At 36.9% G+C, this 23,038-nt stretch overlaps 1 protein-coding gene across 1 annotated transcript in view; it reads left to right on the forward strand.

Annotated features, from left to right (window-relative positions):
- Positions 1-301: 301 nt before the first annotated feature.
- The window catches only part of LRPPRC (leucine rich pentatricopeptide repeat containing), a 100,495-nt gene continuing 77,758 nt past the window's right edge, over positions 302-23,038 (forward strand). Inside the window, exons 1-11 of the mRNA XM_068963900.1 lie at positions 302-450; positions 9,665-9,864; positions 11,192-11,314; positions 14,894-15,015; positions 15,121-15,179; positions 15,859-15,945; positions 16,613-16,739; positions 17,274-17,418; positions 17,731-17,876; positions 18,145-18,250; positions 18,332-18,439. Coding sequence (XP_068820001.1) covers positions 302-450; positions 9,665-9,864; positions 11,192-11,314; positions 14,894-15,015; positions 15,121-15,179; positions 15,859-15,945; positions 16,613-16,739; positions 17,274-17,418; positions 17,731-17,876; positions 18,145-18,250; positions 18,332-18,439 — 1,372 coding nt within the window. The remainder of the gene's footprint in view (positions 451-9,664; positions 9,865-11,191; positions 11,315-14,893; positions 15,016-15,120; positions 15,180-15,858; positions 15,946-16,612; positions 16,740-17,273; positions 17,419-17,730; positions 17,877-18,144; positions 18,251-18,331; positions 18,440-23,038) is intronic.

A 23,038-nucleotide genomic window follows, 5' to 3' on the forward strand; every position in this document is an offset into this window, starting at 1 on the left:
ACTCTACCAACTGAAAAGTGTAGGGGTGGAGGGACTGAACATGCCGACATGAAGGAAAGAGGACCAAAAGAGACGCCCCCTAAAATTATAAATCAATCTATTTTACTATATAAATATCTCATGGGGACGTATGTCCTGGGAGAAGCAAGGTCTTCCATCTCCTGATTTATAACAACAGATGCTTCCCCCTACGTCTAGCACGCCCAGTCGTTGGTCTCTTCCGCGCCGGGCAACCTAGCGGTCACGTGCCCCTCCTGTCCTTCTCGCTCAGCGTGCATCCTGCTTTGGGGACGACCGAGCCATGGCAGCTCTGCTGAGACCTGCCCGCTGGCTCCTTCGGACCGCAGCGGCCCCGTACCTCCCACTCTCCCTGCGCCTCCTCGCGGGCGGCCCGGGCCGGCCTCATGCCGCTCTCTGTCTGCGCGCCGCTCGAGCCAGGCCTGTTGCCGGGTGAGTTCCCGGCAGCTTCCCCCGGCCTTCCTGTATGCAGCTCGGCCGTCCTCCCGGGGGCGAGGGCCGGGTCCTGCCTGTACTCTGTCCACACCCTTTTCCCGGCTCCTGGGCCTGGTGTCCCCGGGCCTCCGACCACAGTCCCGATCCCGGAGGGGCGGAGTTTGGGGTGGCGGGCTTGATCGCCTTGAGAAGGTCACGGGCACGGCATGCTTCCGGCATGGGTCCTAACCTTCTCCGTCTTGCACTTGGTCTATTTGCTCTCGGGCTACGGACAGCCTAGGAAGTTGAGGGGGGCTTTGAAGGCTGTTGCTGGGGGTCAGGTGTTACTACTTAATCATTGAGTAGGTTGGGTGCTGTCCCACGTGCAAGCCGTATTGCACCAGCTAGGACTTAGGTTTCTAGAGCTTTGTTTTTGGGAGGGAGGGTAGGTTGGGAATTCTGGGTAAGCTAGGGATAGCTTAAAGGTGGAAGTTTAATTATGACCCCTTAGGGATTTTCCCTGCGTTTTGAGTGGTGTTTACCTCAGTGTTTACGAGGATGTGAGGTGGGTTGGAGTTTTCACGGTACTTCAAACCCATCCATCTCAAACTGGATTCATCACTTTACTGTACACCAGAAACTAATACACCCTTCTAAGTCAACTACATTTCAATTTAGAAAATTAAAAAAATATATATCAAGCTGGATTCATCTTTCCTATTGTATCTGTTCCTCTTGTGTTTGCTGTTTTAGTGAACTTTGCTATTTCTATCAATTTTCTAAAAGATTTTTCATTCACGTTTCCTTGACACCTCCCTGTCCCCACCTCTGCTGCTGCTGCTAAGTCGCTTCAGTCGTGTCCGACTCTGCGACCTCATAGATGGCAGCCCACCAGGCTCCCTCGTCCCTGGGATTCACCAGGCAAGAACACTGGAGTGGGTTGCCATTTCCTTCTCCAATGCATGACAGTGAAAAGTGAAAGTGAAGTCTCTCAGTCATGTCCGACTCTATGTGACCCCATGGACTGCAGGCTACCAGGCTCCTCTATACATGGGATTTTCCAGGCAAGAGTCCTGGAATGGGTTGCCATTGCCTTCTCCAGTCCCCACCTCTACCCCTGTGTATTGATCGCAGAAATGATGTCCTGTTAGATCTGCTTCATTTGGAATAATTCCTCACCTTCTCCCCACATTATTCTGTAGTTCCCATGATAATTTGATCATGTCATTGTCCTGCTTAGAGTGGGACATGGTGGTGGCTCCTTGGTGGTAGTTCCAGGGTAAGGTGCTTCGTGATCTGGAGATGCCTGTGGAGCTGCCCTTCTTGTGAGTTCATTCCCATGGCATCCAGACTCTGCTTCAGAGTCCTTGACAGCAGGGCTTCTGAAACTATAATGAGTGCAGGAATTCTTGGGGGATCTTGTGAAAATGTGGATTCTGGTTTTGTAGGTATAGGCAGGAGACAAGATTCCACCTTTTTAACAAGCCCCCGGATGATAAAGGTGCTGCTGACCTGGGAACCAGCAAGGCTTTGATGGGCCACGTTGCACCTCTTCTTGCCTCTGATGGTGATTTCACTCTTGAAATATGTCTCCTCTGTTAAATCTCTGTTGCTGGCTTCTCACTGTTGACCACTCCCTTGTGTGGAATTACTAAAGCATCAGTCAACACTGTTGAGTTTGTACCCACCAGCGTCGCAGACTTCATTGTAAGTTCCTTGAAAGCAGGGGCTTTTTTTTCTTTGTCTTACTCTTTTTATGTCCCCTCTTGTTTTTAACTTTGTGGCATATAGTAGATGTCAAATGTTTGTTGAGTAAATCAGTGAAAATCTTAGACATTGAGGAAGGAATATTTGTGAGAGGCAGAGGAGTTTGAAGGGGTACTCCCATTCATGTAATCCATTGGATCGCCACAATTTCACCTTGATCTTGATTTCCAGGAATGTCTGAGAAGGACAGATGAGTATTATTGAGTGAAATTATAGGATTTATTCATCAGTCCTTATGTGCTTATCAGAGGAAGGATAAGCGTTGAGCTAAATCAGTTTGGGTGGCAGGTCTGGATTGAGCATTATCTTAAAGGTGAAGAGCACATATTGCCTTATGACAGACTGTTGTGACTTCTAAAATCGAAAGGAAAGAAAAGTTTTCCTTGTTTACCTCTCATTAAAAAATGCTTTTTCTGCAAATGTCAAAAGTTTGTCTTGGTCCCTTGGAGTTGCAGTTCAGCCTCTACTCCTTTTATCAGTTACAGAGGGCAATGATGGGCATGTGTGTGGCTCATTATATTGATATATGTGCTATCCGTAAGAGAGGAAAGTAATACGGCATTTCAGAGGCCAGAGAGTCGTGATTGAAATGTTTGAAATATGTTTGGCGAGAGTCATTTGGCGGTAGCGTATTGCTCGTGTTTAAGAGAACACTGGCAATGAGTAGTCAGTGTTAACAGAGGAAGAAATTGGGAGGTTGTACTTTTATCCTATGTGTCTCTGTGGGGTGGGATGTAGTGGAAGTTGACACTGCAAAGGCCAGTCAGTTGATTAGAAAGTTGGTTGGAAGCCATTGGAGGGTTTTGAGAGGTACAGGTCTTGACAGTTTCCATAGACTCTGGGAGAGATAGGGACTGGGAATGGATAGACCAGTGAGGAACAACGTTTATGCTGCAGATCAGGGTTAATGGGGCCTCAGCTAGGTGGTGCAGAACGGAGGAGAAGATAGATTTCTTTTCTGAGAGAACAGGAGCTTGGCAGGGATGTTAGAGTTAGGAAGAATCGAGTTGAAGATGAGGGTAAAGGATAATACCTTTGGTGTAGATCTTTACCATTGTCAAATTGTGCGTGTGTAACTGTATCACATGTGCATTTCATCTTCTGTGCATTGTTGTATTACAAATTAGGAAACTGAGGCTTTGAAGGGTGAAGTGATTTATCTAGAATCCCCACAGCTGGGATTCATCCCCAGATGCTGTGATTCTCAGTTCCCAAATGTTCTAAATATGTTGTGTTTTAGGTACTGAAGGGATTACTTATGGACATAAAAAGACTTTTTAAAAGGCAATACATAATATATTATAAATTGAGGAATTAAAGGCGATCACAAGTAAGCATATGATCTCAGAGTGTAAACTCTGGAGGAAATATGGAGAATAATCTAATCTGTCCCACTCTTTTATAGATTCTACAGAGTATCTTGCTCCACCTCACATCGTAGGTCCCAGCCTGGTTAACTGATTTATCACTTCCTATCAAAGTTGAGACAAAGGAGACCTCCCTCTGGACTGGAGGAGCCAGAGATGGAGGGGACATCTGGATAGGTGGATGGGAATGGCATTGGTGTTTCAAGCCAGCAGACTGTTATCAAGTGTAGAAGGGCTGCAAGTGACTTTTTTATTCTGAAATTCTGTGACTTACCGTAAAACATAAAGCAGTATTTGGGGGAACAGCTTAACTGGACAAGACTTTCTAGAGAAATTAGGTCTTGAAAAATTCAGGGAGAAAATAGTGCGGGGAGAAAGTTCATTGCGACAGCTGTACAAAAGATTTTTTAAAAGATCAGTCAGATAAATTGAGTTGTTGTTCAGTCACTAAATTGTGTCCGACTCTTTTTGACCCCATGAACTGCAGCACGCCAGGCTTCCCTGTCCTTATGGTCTGGAGTTTGCCCAAACTCATGTCCATTGAGTCGGTGATGCCATCCAACCATCTCATCCTCTGTTGTTCTCGTCTCCTCCTGCCCTCAGTCTTTCCCAGCATCAGGGTCTTTTTCCAGTAAGTCTGCTCTTCACATCAGGTGGCCAAAGGATTGGAGCTTCACTTCAGCATCAGTCCTTCCAGTGAACATTCAGGGTTGATTTCCTTTAGGATCGACTGGTTTGATCTCCTTGCTATAACTTAATTTTGTTCTCAGCAAGAATGTTAGAAAAATAAAGAGCTTGATGCAATAGTTATTTCAGAATATTTACTTAAGTAAATAAAGCTGCAGAAATAGGTCTTTGTCTACTTGGTATCCAAAAACATTTTCCTAACAGAAGTGCAATATTTTGGGAAACATTGCATTATCTCTGTCTTTTTACATCGATTCCTGTTTGGTAAATGCTCCTATTCTCTGAGATTCTACAGGCTTAGAGTTGTGATAACTTGGCCAAAGTTACACGTCTTAGAAATGGCAGAGCCTGAATTCAGGTCAGTCTGTAGGACTCAAGCCCATGCTCTTAAAGCTGGTGTTTCCACTATGCCATGAAGGCTTCTGTTTTTGTCTCTAAAATTGATACATAATAGGCAGAGGATAAATTAAGTCTCTCTAGGGTACTTTTATTAATACCTGAAGTTTTCTCTCTTACATGGGAGTGAGAATTAACAAATTTGTAGTGAAATTAGGTGGGGGTGTCAGTGGTATGTACTTCTTTCCCATCTCCACTGCTCACCCTAAGTTTCTGTCAGTCTCTCACCTGGACTACTGTAACAACATCCTAAAATGGTATCTGTTTATTCTTACTGCCCTTTAATTTATTCTCCACCCCACAGCTAGACTGATCTTTTCAAAACAGATGTAGATCATGCCACAACCCCTGCTTACAAACCTTCAGTAGGGTTCTGATACAGTTTTGTACTTGGGATGACATCTGTACTTAGAATAAAATCCAGACCCCTTACTTTCACAGTCTTCCATGTCTAGCCCAGCCTGCCTCTCCAGTATCATTCCATCTATTGTTCACTTGTTTGGTCTGCCAACTATTCTCATTTGCTGAGAATACTCATCCTCCATGTCTAGGCCAGCCTGCCTCTCCAGTATCATTCCATCAGTTGTTCACTTGCTTGGTCTGCCGACTATTCTCGTTTACTGAGAATACTCATCCTCTCCTGTCTGTATGGTGGTTTTTTTTCATCCTTAGTTTATAAATTTGAATGTCATCTTGGTACATTTAATCCGAAGTAGAACTGTGCCGTTATTCTTTCATGAAAGTCCCTTGTTTATTTCCTTAGTAGAACTTAACACGACTGGTGAGGTTTTTTTTTTTTAAGTTTAATTGATTATCAGGTTTATTAATACTTACTTGGCTTCCCCGGTGGCTCAGACGGTAAAGAATCCGTCTGCAATCAGGAGACCAGGGTTCGATCCCTGTCCACACAAAACCTGCACACAAATGTTTACAGTAGCTTTGTTCGTGAAAGTGGAAGTTGTGCCCAACTCTGGGACTGTAGCTGGCCAGGGTTCTCTGTCCTTAGGATTTTCCAGGCAAGAATCCTGGAGTTGGGTAGCCATTCCCTTCTCGAGGGGATCTTCCTGACCCAGGGATCAAACCCTGGTCTCCTGCATTGCAGGCAGATTCTTTACTGTCTGAACCACCAGGGAAGCCCAATATAGTGGCCCCAAATTGAAAGCAACTTAATGTGTCCTTCTGTAGGTGAACTGATAAACAAATGGTAGTATAGCCGTACAAGGAAATGTTACCCAGCACTAAAAAGAAATGAACTATCAAGCCGTGAAAACACACAGAGGAACCTTAAATGTATGTTGCTAGGTGAAAGAGGCCAATCTGGAAAAGACGATCCACTGTATGACGTTTCAGAAAAGGCGAAACAGGACAAGTGAAAAGTGGTTGCTTGCTTGTTCAGGAGGAGGGGGAGAGAATGAACAGGTTAGACACAGGGCATTTTTAATACAGTGAAACTATTTTGTGGTTCTGTAATGCATGTCATGTATTTGTCAAAACCCATAGCATGGATATGTACACACACAGAGTGAACCCTGTTGTAAACTATTGGTCTGTCATTTGTAACAAATGTATCACACTAATACAGAATGCTAATAGAGGATATCGGGTCGAGGGGAAAGAGGATATAATATATGGTAACTCTGTACTTTCTGAACAGTTTTTCTGTAAACTTAAAAATGCTGTGAAAAAGTAAGATATTTTAAAAAGTGACAGGCTTAATAAGGGAGTCCAATGGAAGCCTATATATAATAGGCTAATAGTAATCAGTCTAATAATAATCTAGCCCTTCTACGTTTTTGAAATATGGTTCTTCAACTATAAAATCATTATGGTTTTGCACTAAAGGGTCAAAAATCGCTAGCAGCAATTATTAAAAAACAAAGGCAAAAAAAAAAAAAAAACCTGAGAAAAATTACTTTTTAAGTGCCAGATTTTGTCAGAAAATTCAGGGGTAACCTGGATGTTAGTAGTGAGTGCTGGAATCTCAGGAGGGAACCTGAGAAGTTTAACTTAAAAAATAGAAAGGAGCCATATATGACATAAGTGGCGTGATGAAATACTTTTCCTTTAGGTGTTTATGTCACTGGGTCGTCAGGATTTGGGAGCAGTGCATTTCAGCTGGTGCAGGCCTGATGTATAGGTTCCTGCCTTGCCATGGACCCACCTTAATCCCTGCGCGTGTTCTTTCCTTTCTGTTACAACATACCTGTTCTAGACTGCATGCATGCCCAGTTGCACAGTCATGTCTGACTCTGCGACCCCATGATGGACTGCCAGGCTTCTCTCTCCATGGAGTTTTCCAGGCAAGAATACTGGAGTGGGTTACCGTTCCTCCTCCAGGGGATCTTCCCAGCCCAGGGATCAAACCTGTGTCTCTTGCATCTTCTGTGTTGCATATAGGTTCTTTACCACTGCACCACCTGGAAGCCCTAGCTACAGAATTCTTTTTCTTTCAGGGTGTGTTCAAGTGAATTTAAAAAGAAATTGTGACTCAAATAAAAAAAGGTAGAAAACGCAGTCCTACGAGGAAACACTGGAGAATCCTTTTGAAGAATGAAGAATCCTTCGGTTTAAATATGTAACCCTTCTCCCCCGTTTATTTTATAGCAGAGACATATTTTGACTTAACTAAATAAAGCTAAACACCTTTACACGTGAAAGAGATTTGACAGCATTAAAGATTTGTGAGAAAAAAAATAGCTTTAGAACGTTCAAAAAAAAAAGAAAGAACGTTCGGTCTACTGTGCTGGTTTATTAACATCTCTGTTTTCTGCCTGAATTTTGTTTGTTCGATGTTACATGTTAAAACTGCATTTTGAGTAGAGGTTTTATTTTTATCCTCCTCCACAGTTTATCAGATTTGGCTTGTATAAAAAAAACATCGACAAATACTACACTTCACTATGGTTTTTAAAAACTGTTTATTTTTATTTATTTGGCTGTTCCAGGTCTTGGTTGCAGCACTCTGGGTCTTTAGTTGTGACATGTGTGGTCTAGTTCCCTGACCAGGGATCGAACCCAGGCCCCCTGCCTTGGGAGCACGGAGTGTTTGCCACTGGACCACCAGGGAAAGCCCCAATTTTTAAAAGATTTATTTTTATTTATTTGTCTACTTGGGGCACACAGACAGGGTCTTTGATCTTAGTTGCAGCTTGTGGGATCTAGTTCCCTTGACCAGGGAGCGAACCCAGGTTCCCTGCTTTGGGAACAGAGTCTTAGCCACTGAGCCAGCAAGGAAGTCCCTTCACTATGATTTTGAAATCTCTCTTATTTAGCTTTCACTGGTGAGCAGTATTTTACACTCATCTGAACCTGACACATTGTTCTGAGTGATTTAAAATATTTTGTGTTTGCCTAACTTGGGGATAGGTTATTAATAACTGATCTCCTAGAAGGGATAAATACATGTAGCAGTATGTAGCAGTGTATCTTCTATGGTTCATAGGTAAAAACCTAGTATTCAGTTCATTTAACTAGCTTTAATCAATTAGCCATCTACAAGTGCTGATCATTAGATTTCCTAATTAAGCAAGATGACATTGTTTTTAGTTAGTATTCTGATATTTTCCGTTGTTTTCCAGTCTGCTGTTTTACATTGGTGGAATCATTGATGGCCAGAGTGGTTGTGTTTTGTCCTGGGTCCTGGTGGTAGAATTTCTAGTTGGATATTGATTACTGCCTCTGTGTTTTGCGTAAACTTGTGAAACTACTGGTGTTACTTTCTTTAATGTAACATTATGTAACATTAAGTTTTGTGATTGGTTTTTCAGGTTAGTAGCATAAGAAGTCAACAATTTTATTTTTAAACTCATGAGCATGTATTTACTTTGGTAATTGACTGTTCAGTTCAGATGCTCAGTCATGTCTGACTCTTTGCAACCCCATGGACTGGAGCATGCCAGGCTTCCCTGTCCATCACCCACTTCCTAGAGCTTCCTCAAACTCATGTCCATTGAGTTGGTGATGCCATCCAACTGTCTCATCCTCTAATTGACTGTGGTTAAAAAAAAAAAAAGTAACATGTTAAAAAAACGTGATTGTCATCGTAAGGGCTTTCTTGAATTAATAAGTAGAGTGTTTTTACATTATTACTTAGTTAATATATACTTAGTGTGTATTCTTTAGTTATACTTACTGGCTACTTCTGAAAAGTCTAAGATATTTGGGGGTAAATGTGTAAATCTCTGCAAATTAGATGATTTTATGTGAGATTGGAATGTATAGGAAGTTCAGATTTAAAGATATATGACAGGGCTTCCTTCACACGTAAGGGTTATTTCTGTTTCATGTTTGTAAATCAGGTACAGCCTAGCCTGTATTTCTACAGTGTGAAATACCTCTGATTTCATGTTTTGGCCTGCATGTTAGACCTGCTTTATTAAAATAAATGGTTTAAGGGTTGTTTGCTTTTTGTAAATACATATGCTGGTCTGACCTTTATTAACTTTTTTTTTTTTTACTTAAATGTTTCAGATTTATTTAGAAGGATGGGGAATACTTTTATCATTAATGATCCTTTAAAAAACTACATATTTGGAAATGGGTCTTATTAATAATTCAATATCTACACCTAGAAAATGTTCAAAGAGTGCTTTAGAATTCTTCACAATGTTAGGTATATTTTAGATCTCTTGTTCATTTGTAGAGGTTAGAAAAGCTTTGTAGCATAATCTTCATTTTTCTTCATTAACTTGGTTTTGGGTAAGTGAGATTTAAAAACATACCATATTATTGTCATAGTTTGAGATGATTCCATGTGGGAGGTTATCAAGAGACATTGTGAGACAGTTATTCAAGAGGTTACTTTGCATACAATTTATGTGCTTGTGATTTTATTTAAAGCAAAGGTCAAAACTTTCTTCCCTACCAATTTATAGTTCTGGACATTTTTGCTATTATGCTATGAATTTAGGTATTTAGTAACTAATAAAAAAGCTTTGTATAAATTTTACTCACAAAGATGACCTATGTAGATAGTAGTTGACGTAGTTTATTACTAATCGTGTCTCATTTTGTAGAGGTCTACTGAGCCAAGCTAGGCTACATTCCATTGCTGCTGAAAAAAAGAATTATCTTCAGGAGGAGCCCACCTCTTCTCATAGAAGGAATGCCAGCCAATTTGATTGGGCTTTAATGAGGCTAGATAATTCTGTCCGAAGAACTGGCCGCATCCCTAAGACTCTTCTACAAAAAGTCTTTGATAACACCTGTCATTCAGGTATTTCAAAATTTTCTATTCAAAAAGTTGAACTTAAATTCTGGTTTGATGGTAAGCTCATTACAGAGCACATTGTTTGGTACTTTAAATTTTGTCATTTCTATTTGTGATTTTAAGTTATGGTTGTGTTTTTTTTTTTCCAATTCAACAGAGCAAAGTTTTGAGTGAAGCATTTTGTTTTGCATGTTTATTTCAAAATCAGCAAATAAAAATTGCCTTTTCCCACAGTTTATAAAAGAATCACTTTCAGTGGTAAATTTTCTTGGAAGATGCTAGTTTTTATCCTCTCTTGCATAGTGTCTGCTTTCCCTAAGATGGTCATGTGTGAAAATTTCCAGAAAGACTGAAGACTGATAATCATTATTTCACTTTCATTTTCACTTAGCTGTTAACATTCAAGTCACTTATGCAACTTTGATAATCTGATAGAAACTTATAGGCCCTCAAGTCCCCTCCCCCCAATCCCCCCAAAAAAACCGGACCACACAGGCTCACACAAAATCCTGCATTCAAGCCACACGTATAATTTTGTGTATAGTTTTGAGACCGTTCACCAGCTTCCCAAAGCTCATCCATGATTTCAGTCACATTAAGAAGCTGTAGAATCTAATGATGAGGAATACCAAAGAAGTATCAGTAATAACTGGCATTTAAAGACAGTTTTTATCATTTTCTGCCTTTGATTTATTGAGTTACATGGCTATCACAGCAGTCAATTTTAGAACATTTCTATCACCCCCAAAAGAAACCTCCACACCCCTAAACATCAGCCCTCAAACCCGCATCCCTTCTAGCCCTAGACCACCGCTAGTGTACTTTCTTAAAGGTTTGCTTATTCTGGATACTTTATATGAACAGAATCTTGGCAGTAAGTGGTTTATTTTTGTTTTGAAATCAGCTTTTAGGGACATGCGGCTTAAGGGAGAAGGAAGTTAGTGTTTGTAAGGGATTGTAAACCTGAATTGAATATTCATGGATTTTAATTGGGCTGCTTTGTACTATTTGCATAAAATACTGAGAACCATAGCCTTTCAGTTGTAAGAAGTAGTGCATATAAATTAGCTCTTTTGTATTCATGTACTCTGTAATCTTGCAGATTGTATAGATCTCTAACCTTATCCCTAAGAAAGCAGACCAATTTTTAAAACTTTTACTGACATTTTAAATACCTGATGATTGAGATAGGATTTTTCTAATTTATTAGGACCCTTTTAGTATTACCTTTAGTGAGGCAGGAAATTTTTAAGTGTTTACAGATTTCAGTTTAGGTTTATCTGTATGATACTGGGTACTGTGTTAAATATTAACCATTAACCTGTTTTCATAGGTAGCCCAGGTGGTAATCAAGCCTTGCTTCTACTGCGCAGCTGTGGGTCTCTCTTGCCTGAGCTAAAGCTCTCTGAGAGAACAGAATTTGCTCATAAGATATGGGATGAACTTCAGAAATTGGGTATGATTGTTTGAATATATGATATGTATAAAGGGTGTGGGTTTTTTTTCTTATAGTGAAAAAGAATTTCTTTGCATAAATGTCATTCAGTTTTATGGAGGGGTTTACTTGATTCATATTTTTTGTGTGTGATATGACTTATTTGGTGAGTTACAGTGACATCTAGGGGCATTAAGAATAAAGTAATTTTTCCTAACAAGTAATACTTTACAGGTAAGTTAAAAAGAACAAAATAGAAAAACATTTGGTCTGTCAAAGTTACAAATGCACATACTGTTTGACCAAGTAGTTCAGTTTGTTAAAATTATTGACATATCAAGCATTTCAGTGTTTTAATATGTCTTATTTTAGAAAATGTCTTTTGAGGTATACTTGGTTTACAGATTATTTTAACTTCAGGTATACAACATAGACCATTTGTTAGAATTTAGATAGTTATACTTACATGTGCAAAAGGATATTCTTCATTGTAGCTTGTTTGTAGTGGTAAGAATTTGGAACCAACTCTAACGTCCCTGACTAGGGGCATTGGTTAAATAAATTAGACTGTCCATAAAACGGAATATGGTGCAACCGTAAAAAAAAAAAAAATGGAGTTCTTCATATACTAATGTGGGGTGTTCTCCAAAATATAGTTAAAAATTAAGATGCAGAACAGGGTGTATAGTTGGCTACTGTTCTGAAGAAAAGTATTTACATGTGTCTGTGCATATAATAAAATGTTTCTGGAAGGGTAGTATACACTAGCTATAATTTTTACTCTACTTTTTTCTTTTAAACAATAGTTGATTACTCTGGCTTCCCACGTGGCTCAGTGGTAAAGAATCTGCCTGGCAATGTAGGAGACATGGATTCGATCCCTGGGTGGGGATTCCCCTGGAGGAGGAAATGGCAACCTACTCCAGTATTCTTGCCTGGGAATTCCAGTATCTTTTTATGCTTTTTCAGTTTGGGACTGTGAACATAGTACCTATTCAAAAAATAAAATAGTGTAAAAGATAATTTGATAAAATTCAGTGTTCATTCCTGATTTAAGAAAATCTTCACAAACTATATATGTCTATATGTCAGTCACATAATTTAAAGATGCATGTTGAACTAGAAGTATTTGCGAGAATGGGTTATATTCTTGAATAGAAAAGAGCCCTTACGCCATAGTCATGACATTTAATACTTCAATAGAAAGACATGTAGTGTTTTCTAATTTAACTTTTCACAAATACTTTTCCTCTACACTGTATATCCTTTGTGAGAGTAAAATTCATAGTATCTTTTTCTCTTTGCCAGTAGACCAGTGCTTTGAACTTACTATACTTGTTAAATAGTTGTTGAATTAATATTGTTAGAAACCTGGTAGTTGCAACTGTGACTTGTTGGCAGACTTTTAAAGCTGTAAGAGATTTTTTTTTTGCCTCGTCACACAGCATGTGGCATCTTAGTTCCTTGACCAGGGGTAGAGCCTGCCAGGGATAGAGCCTACGCCTGTTGCCTTGGAGTACGGCATCGTAACCACTGCATCACCAGGGAAGTCCCAAGCTATAAGAGACTTTTTAAGCTTAGATAACATGTCCAAAGTTACAAAATGAGCTGTGAAAGAGCTGAGACTGGAACTGAGTTTTCTAGAGTAAAGGGGATTCTGGGGGAAACACTGGAAATGATAGGCTCTCATTTCAATGCCACATGTTAAATTTTTTTAAAATAGAATTACTTCTGGTGTATTCTTGGCCCCATTCTGTTAATCTGTCTCCTTAAGTTTTTTTGTTCAAGTTGTTTCATCTCTTTTAGAGTGTTCTTTGTTTCTTACTCTTGAAAGCAATCCATTTTTCAAGCTATAATTTAAATCCCTCCAATCTGGAGTTTTACTTGCAGTCCCAATTTGTGTCTCATCGGTTGCCTGCATTAGAGTTGTCAATTTGTCTTTTTAATATCAATAAATACTCTTCTCTTGGCGGCTGATGGTCTTACTCATATTTGAATCTTCGTCATGAACCTTCCAGTGTTTTGCATATGTTGGGTACTAAAGTGATAGTAATTGAAATTATAGAAAATGAACTTCAAAAAAATTTAAATTTTACTTCATTAAATAGTGAGACTTTAACATGGTTCAATTTTGAAAGGCTCAGTAAAGTTTATAGTGAAAGGCTTGGACCGATGTTCCCCAGGCACCCAGGTCCACTCTTGTCAGTCAGTCAAATCTTAACTCAAAAAAAATTCTCTTAAGATAATAATCACATTTTGGAAAAGGATAGATGTAATTTTTTTTTAAATAAAACTATTTTCTTACAAAGGCTATTTATTTGAAACTGCAAAAAAAACTTTGCTTACTAGAGCTCTGATTTAGAGACAAAAGTAGGGATAAAAACTGCTCTGCACAAAAAAGCACAAACATGTTTTTAAGTATAAGTATTAGGGCAGGTCCACATTTAATACAGTTACATAATCTTGATGAAGGGAACTGTATAATGCCATCTTCAAGTCTCTGTGTCTTTCTTGGATAGTAGAATGCCAAGCTAATAAACATAACTGCACATAAAAGCCCTGTGAGGTGACAGAAAAGTGTCAGACGTTTACTGTGGGCAAGCACAAGGGAGTACATGGAGCAGAAAGTAATCGTCCAGATTACACCGATGGATGAGTGAGTGCAGATCTAGCAAGAAACCTGGCTTCTATCTAAAATAGTAACGTTTTAGAATATTCTTTTGAGTTTGACCAAAGTAAATTGATGCTAATTTGTAAAATTATTACATAGTGAGATTGAACAAGAACATGATACTGTGACATTAAAAGTAATGGGCAGTACAGCCAGAGCCAAGAGATGGAATTAAAGGTACACAGGTACATGGTAAGACACATAAGGACAAGCTGTTTCATAGCTTTTTATTATTAAAGTAGGATGCTTTAGGATGTTGTCCTGAGTTTTTAGTGTTAATTTTAGACAGTTGAAGACTTTCTCAATTCACTCTATGAAAGATAACAGTACTTATTTTTTTAAAAAAATTCTCTTCGAGAAATGACCCATGAAATTAACTAGACATAACAGTAAATATGGGGATAACATTTTTAATGAAATTCACAGAAATATTTTTGTCATCTGCAGAACTATTATTGTGACAGAAATAAAAAAATGAAACCTAGTAGAGTTATGTTAACCTTTATCTTGACCATAAAATCTTCCTGAAAAACCACAGTAGATGTCAGTTACCTGGATTTTGAGCAGTGTTCTCAGCTTTTCCAACTTCCATGACGAAATATTTTTTCTAGAGGAATATTAGAGGAAGATGCACACTAGGGGAAGCAATTTCTGACCGGAAGGGAATACTATGCTTCATAAGTAAGAGACCTTTTAATGCTTGAGTAGATGGTTGCATGTAACTGTCCATTAATTCAATAGTTACTCTTGTATACTTAGTTTGCTCTGTTCTGATAGGATTTCTACATAGATGAGTCTAAATATGGGGTAAAATTCTAAAATTCTGAATTGATCATTTTATCCTTGTTACATTTAAGTGCACATATTTTAGTTGTGATAAAGGGTATGACTTTACTCTTCTAAAAATTTTATATAAATTTCACTTGTAGGAACTGTGTATGATGTAAGTCACTATAATGCTTTGCTTAAAGTCTACCTTCAAAATGACCATAAATTTTCACCAACTGACTTCTTGGCAAAAATGGAAAAAGGAAACATTCAACCAAATAGAGTAAGTAGTTGCTATTACAGGTGTGTTTATTGGTCATATCAACTTTTGTTTTTAACCAAGAAAAAAAATTATTTAAAAGTGTTTACTGGCCCATTTCTTTGACAGGTGACATACCAAAGGTTGATTGCTGCTTACTGTAATATGGGAGATATTGAAGGTGCCAGGTATGTAGTTTTATAAATGTATGTTTAAGCAAACAAATATGTAAGTCTTGTAGACCTAGAATATAGTCACTTTAAAAAAAATTTTTTTACTTAGTAAGAAAATTGTTTCAGAAGGATTTTATCCTAGCGAATTTGGTCATATGACTTAGATTAAATACTAAATTGTGTAAAAGGGGAAGGATAATTGAAAATTACTATTTTAATTAAAAGTATAATTTATTGGAACAGAAGTTTAAAATTGTTGGGTTAAAAGCTGGTTTTACTTTTTTTGTTCATTAAATTGCTGTTTCCAAAAACAAATGTTGGTAACTATTTACATTGTATTCATTTATAAAACTGATAATACTCTCTTTATTTCACAAATGTTTTATATAAAATCAGTTGTGACATTGTTCATGTATAGTTTATTCCTACTTTTAGATGGAGGGTTTAGGAAATAAGGAATAAATTGAAATGTACAATCTCATTTTTAATGAAATGAATCTTGTTAAACTTTATGCTTTTTGAAGGTTAATTAGTAGTACAGAAATCAGATTTTTAAAATTTGCCCTCTGTCTTTAACAAGTGTACTTGAAAACTATCGATACAACTTCAGGGAATGGGATTTTTGTATTCACATAATGTAAAAAGTGTTTTTCATGTATTTCCAAGAAGTATTTTTATTTCTCTTTTCTTGCAGCATGATTCTTGGGTTTATGAAAACTAAGGATCTTCCAGTCACAGAGGCAGTTTTCAGTGCTCTTGTCACAGGGCATGCAAGATCTGGGTAATGCTCAACCTAGGGATTTCCTCTCAAGTGAGGTTTAATTTATAGGAAGCTATTGTAGAAAATTCTTAAAACTATGTTTAACTCTCAAAAAACTCTTTTGAGTCTATGTGGTAGAATATGCACATCTTAATATAAGTTATTCTTAAATTATCTGTTTCATTAAATTTTTATTTGAAGGTTTTCAGTTTTAAAAACTGAACTTGATCCAAAGTAACTGACTTTGTAGAGTTTATTAACTGTTTTGCTAGTGCCCTAGAAAATATTTTTATTTTTGAAGAATATTTTACTAAATGTTATTCTTTCCTAAAAAGATAAATTTGAGTATAACATACCCAGTGGAAGAGGGCACATTATTTAATGTCTGTAATTATTGTATAATTTGGTTTCTTTTTTGGAAAAGTTACCTATAAAAATTTGAGATGTTACGGATCTTTATTATTTTGGAAACCTATTACTAGTTTAATATGTATTTTTAATACATGTTAATACATATACATTTTTATAATATATATCTAATATGTATTTTTCCTTTTCTGATGTTATGCTTCCAAATGTTTGTACTTAAGAATTTTTAATAAGTAGAGGAAATATATTCTAGATTAAATGGTATGACATTTGGCAGTATTATAGTAACCTGTTTTGTTTTCTTTGAATTAATGTACAGAGATATGGAGAATGCAGAAAATATTCTCACAGTAATGAAAGAGGCTGGAATTGAGCCTGGTCCAGACACATACCTAGCACTGTTGAATGCATATGCCGAGAAGGGTGATATTGACCATGTTAAACAGGTGTGACTTACATAAATAAACATACATTTAAATCATTTGTATAAACTCTTCAATTTTATGCAATATGGAAAAGTGTAGTATATATCTGTTTTTAATGATATCTCTTATAGACAGTCTTGAAGGAGAATTCTTACTATAGTTCAGTACTTTGCTGCTGATGTAACAATTATTGCTGAAACAGAATATTTTCTGTTATACAAAAGAAGTCTTAAACCTTGAGATGGTGTGTGTCCTCAGTCTCTCAGTCGTTTCTGACTCTTTGTAACCCCATGGACTGTAGCCTGATAGGCGCCTCTGTCCATGGGATTTTCCAGGCAAGAATACTAGAGCGAGTTGCCATTTCCTACTCTAGGGGATCTTCCCGACCCAGGGATTAAACCCATGCCTCTTTGAGTCTCCTGCATTGGCAGGCAGGTTCTTTGCCACTGTACCATATATATAAATTTTAAAAATATTGGCATTTTAATTTATTTAGATTTAATTAAAAAAATTTTGCATCTCACTTGTTCTTTTAATTTCTGGACCTTCCTTCAGACCCTGGAGAAAGTGGAGAAGTCTGATCTTTACCTTATGGATCGTGATTTATTGCAAATTATCTTGAGCTTCAGTAAAGCTGGGTATCCTCAGTATGTCCCAGAAATTTTGGAAAAAATTACATATGAAAGAAGATATATTCCAGGTAGTTTTAAAGTTTTTATTTTCATAATTTTTCTAAAAATAAAACTTTTTACATGACGGAATGGACATTCTCTAGCAATAGGGTATTGTGGTAGTTGAACATAGGATTCTTTTAAAGCTTTAATAAACTGAAAAAATTGAATTAATGAACACATGGGAATATTTTGATTTGGAGGTATTTGTTATTTAGGCAGATAAGTCCTTTTTTGGTATTTACAGTTCATAAGTTTGTCTTTGATGTTGATATCAATGGGAAAACAGTAACAGATTTTGTTTAAATCAGTAACAAAAGATGTCTTTGTTTTCTTTCCAGATACAATGAACCTCATTTTGCTTTTAGTCACTGAAAAATTGGAAGATACGGCCTTGCAGATTTTATTAGCATGTCCTATATCAAGGGAAAGCGGTCAGAATGACTTTGGCAGTTTCTTTTTACGACATTGTGTGACTATGAATACGGTATTCAAATAGTCCATTTTTACTTTGTAGACAGTGTAATCGGCAGTGAAATAAGATTGTTTAAAATAGAAGAACATATTATGAGACCAGATCAACTATTAATATAAATATTAAGAAAGCTTTGTTTTTGGGTTGGAAAAGTTTTGGGCAGAAAGAGGATGAGGGGTTCCCATTTTTCTTTTGTCTCAAAAGCAGTAGAATATTTGCAGAAGGTCAAATGGTAGGATTTTTGCAGATTGAACTGATGTGTAGTGCCTTTCTTTTCTAGCCTGCAGAGAAGCTGAAAGACTACTGTAAGAAGTTAAAGGAAGCCCAGCTGCACACATCGCCTTTGCAGTTCACACTCCAGTGTGCTTTAGTGGCTCAAAAACTCGGTACTATATTCTCATAATTAGAACTCACATAAGTAAGTTTTGCTGAGGTAGCTTTGATACATTTTATGGTATCTCTTTCAGATTTGGCAAAAGTTCTGATGAAGGCTCTGAAGGAAGAAGGTTTTCCTGTTAGAACTCATTATTTTTGGCCGTTGCTAGTTGGACATCAGAAGGAGAAAAATGTTCAAGGTTTGGTTTTACCTTTTACAGATACAGTGGTTCAGGTGTTTCTGTACCCATTTAATTGAGTTATTTGAGGAAATATACTTATTAAACCTTATGAGGAAATAGAATTGGTTTAAGTCGTGGTAAAGTATTAGGTAAAAGCCTAAAAGATAAACATAATGGATTTCTTTGATCTTAATTTCATTTCTTATTTCATCTCTAATCTTGATATTCAAACTTGTGATTGTGGCTTTAAATAGTTCATCATTTTTAAGTTCTTCAAAAAACTCTTCAGTTCTTGATTTTACATACATATAGTGTTTGAAATTAGTTTATCTAACCTTATTAAAGTCAAAGTTAATGTACCATACAACCGGACCATTTTCTTTCTGGACCAGTCTGTTTTTCCTTTACTGAGCTGTTACAATAATAGGAAAGGCAAGAGAACTTTTATTGCAAAATAAGTGCTCATGGCCTGACAGCCTACTGATTGAAGGACAGAAATGTTCATTCTTTCAGGTTCTTAAGTACGTTTAAGCATTTAGCATACTTTTCCCTGTACACATGGGATGTCTATAGGATATGAATAAGAATTGAACAAATATTAAATTTTAGAGTACAGTATCTAATTCCTTGGTTTGCATTATTGGTAATTCAGAAAGAGTAGTCTCATGAAAAGATGCTTTTAACAGAAGTACTTCCCCCTTGGGGAAACAAAAAATGGTCTTTTTCATTTTATCTTGCTGTATAATGTGCTTTAGAATGAGATGCAGGGTTGTTAGTGTGACATTGGGTGACAAACAAAGTGCACAAACAACCAAAAAGTGCTTTTAGCGACTTTCATATTGCAATTTTGTTTTAAATATATAGCTGTCTTCTGGTTTAAAGGAAATAGTGAAACAAGTATTCCCTAATTGTTTCTGGCTCTAAAAGTATCTAAATCCTTTTTAGAAAAATCTTTGGGAAAACAATATGTTAGTTGATTAACTCTTTGCGTATCCTCCAGTTCTGAAAGCTCCAAGAGGTAACCTTTAACCTAGTATTTTTGAACCACAGAAAATCTACATCATTCCATGAAAATCCTTGGGCATATGAGTATTGTCCACTGTACACAGATATGAAAATAGTTTGAGTACTCCCATTGAAACCTTTGTTTGTTCATCAGGTCAATTTTTTTTTCTCAGCCTATCAGAGTATCTAGACTTGAATTGTTAACCACATTTTACTACTTAGTAAACATGAAAGAATTCAGATAATTTCTTTCCGTAATTGTATCTCAGACTAGTAGAAAAGTGGACTCTTATCTCCTGGCCCTCTTTTCTTAGACTCTTAGGATCAAAGGTACCTTTTTGAAAGTTCACATTGTATTAATGAAGGAACTGCAAGCCCAGAGAGAGCCAGTGAATGGTCTTAGGTTCTACATGCAGTTGTCAGTAGTGCTTGGATTAGAACACACTTTGTCCTGCTGTTTTAAATACTCATTGTTAATACATTAACAACTCCATATTCAGACATTGATAAATATACTGTATTTGTTTTCTAAAAATTCTTAGCTATTGGTTAAAAATTAGGTATTGATTTTTGAATTAAGGACATTTAAAAAAAGTGGTACCAAGTTATTTTAATCAATGAAGATTTTTAACTGGAAAAATAGGAAAACTGAGGAAGTTAGCCTGAGAATACAAGAGATTGTCAGCTGGTTTATAGTTTTTAAAAACTCATTTCTCCCTTGCAAGTAATCCTGAAAATAAAGTATGTATTCTACAGACTTTTCTTCATGTAACAGGTCAATGACTGTGTATATTTCATATAGTTTCGTTCAGTTCAGTTGCTCAGTCGGGTCCAACTGCAGCATGCCAGGCTTCCCAGTCCATCACCGACTCCCAGATCTTGCTCAAACTCATGTCCATCAAGTTGGTGATGCCATCCAACCGTCTCAGCCTCCATTGTCCCCTTCTCCTCCTGCCCTTAATCTTTCCCAACATCAGGGTCTTTCTAGTGAGTCAGTTCTTTGCATCAGTTGGCCAAAGTATTGGAGCTTTAGTTCCTCCGATGAATATTCAGGACTGACTTCTTTTTAGGATTGACTAGTTTGATCTCCTTGCAGTCCAAGGGACTCTGAAGAGTCTTCTGCAGCACCACAGTTGAAAAGCATCAATTCTCCAGCACCCTGTAAGATAAAGAAGTAACATTCTTACTAGTGCAGTGACTATATCTTTTGGGGAATGTCATATGTAAACTGGTAGAAATAAAATAGAAGACAGTAATGGCTACAGAGATGGAGGATGTAGAGGAGTATTTTTCATGAGGAGAAAATAAAAACTAGGAAATCAAAGAAAGGTATTCAGAGCTCAGATCAGACTGAACCAAGTTTTCAACTGTAGCATGATCAAATGTTTATTGAATAGAATTCTTCTGGCTGCAAATTTGGCCATCACCAAGCCCTAAAAAAGATTCTTACAACGACTTCCTCATGGCTTATCTTGCTGGTGTTTCTCTGTGGCGCAAATGGAAAAATCCTCTCTTAGAATTTTAGTGGACTGGCCCAAGTGAGAGGAAATAATGCAGAATGATGAAGATCTACATGCCTTGGTATCTGTTTAGAAACCTGAAAATGAGAATATAAAAGAAATAAAATATGAAAGGAAAAGCTGGTATGAAAGCTTAAATACCAGTTGAGTAAAATGGTTGAGTAGGAGGTACTTTTTATTTTTCTTAGTAAAATGTTTTTTTATTGAAAATCTAAACAAACAAATGGAAATGCATCTATGTCTGGTTTCATTGGAAGCAATCTACCTTTTTCTCCCAAATGGCTTACAGTAAGTTTTTTTTTTTTAATTTGAACAAAATCTGTACTTTAGTTAACAATACTGTATCACACATTAATTTCCTGTTTTTTTAAAAAAAATTTTTAAAGTATTTTCTCTATATTCTCAGAATTGGATTAGAAGCTTCAAGCCTTGTTCAGTTTTTTTGGTTTTAAAGATCACTAAGGTAATAAATTTTGTAGACTTTTAGCAGTAATACTTGATGCCAAAATACATGGAACTATATCTAAGTTTTGAGTGAATATAAATTAGAAATCTGGCTTTCTATTCATACTAACTCAAAACAAGTAGAATAAAAAAGAATCCTTATTTTAGGTGGTACTTTTTAAAAAATAAATTCCCTCCTTGTAAAGTGAGTTCTCTAGGTAGAGTCTAAAATCATGTGGCGTAAACAGCCCTAGTCAGTGGGATTTGTTCAGAAAATCTATGTATCTTTCCCAGTAGTTTGTAGTACTTTAACTCCTTTAAACTTTTGAATGGCGACTTCCCTTTCGCTTTATAAACTATATTGTGCTTACATTTGAAATGCTGTTCACTAGATCGTTTAGATTTTCTAAGTTCGCAGAGGCTTGGGAACCTTGTGTATCTAAGTGAATATATGAATATTTTTTAAAAATGTGGATTGTATTTTTAAGGAAGATAAATGTAGGTATGTCAGATCAGTCACCTTTCTTTCTTCTTATTGAGAAGTGTTTGCATCTTCCTGTCCGACTATAGTTACTGAAGTGAATATCCTTGACTGAACTCATCTGAGCAATGATGGGAATCCAGGTTTTCATAAAACTGCTTTAGTTTCAGTTGGAAAGATGCATAAGTTAAAAATGGTACCAGTGCAGCTCATCTAAACAGGCAGAGTGCACTCTTCCTGACCTGAAAAGCATTATTAGAAGATTGAAGAATTAAGAGATTAAAATATATTAGAGGCATTGATGATGAGAAGTGTTTGTGTAGGACTCTTCTTTCTGTAGTCAGTTTGTTGACCTGTTTGCAAGAAAATGAAATAGTTATGCTATTAGAGTATTTTAAGACAGCTAAAAAAATTTTAGTTGTTGTTACTATTAACATTTGTTTAGTGATTTTAGGGTTTCACACAGATTTTAGTTTTAGTGACCACCCTGAGAAGTAAATATGGAGCTTTATTATCATTCTTGAGTCCAAAAGGACTTGATCTTCGGTCCTTCTGATTGGAGGGGAAAGTGTAGGTTTTTCCATCTTTGTAGTGTTTCAAGCACCTACCTGCATTAGGAAACAATGTTTCTATTTTAGGACATGTCTTTGACCTTGAAGAAAATGCTTACTTTAACATTTTTGTTAAAATAAAGATTATTGGACTTCTGGAGGCATTTCCAACTTTATTTAAGTAGAAAAATCTATACTCTTCCCCCGAGTAGGCTGAGATGAAAGCCTTCTTAATATAGAACTTTATTTACTGATGGGATTCTTTTTGTTCATTCTGTTTTTTCAGTTGTCCTCCATCTTCCTGTAGGCCTAGACCACAAGAATTTGTTCCGTTACCTGTGGGTAATATTTGCAGTTTTGATACTTTGCTTCCATCCATTTAATAGGCATGGACTCTTACGGGTCAGAAAATTGTTCCGTTTATTGAGTGCCTTGATGTATTGCCTTTCTTATTACATGGATGGTGGGTAGAAGGATCAAGTCAAATGTTACGTGTTAAATTGTTGTTATGTGTTAAAATGTCTAGAAGGCACAGTTTGGGTATATTGCCATTTCTAGTGTGTAAGCTAAGAAATTATGGCCCAGTAAAGTGGAGTTTTTCTGAATGTTGAGCTTT

This window comes from Capricornis sumatraensis, chromosome 1 (genome assembly GCF_032405125.1).
Source record: "Capricornis sumatraensis isolate serow.1 chromosome 1, serow.2, whole genome shotgun sequence".
In the NCBI taxonomy this organism is placed as follows: domain Eukaryota; kingdom Metazoa; phylum Chordata; class Mammalia; order Artiodactyla; family Bovidae; genus Capricornis; species Capricornis sumatraensis.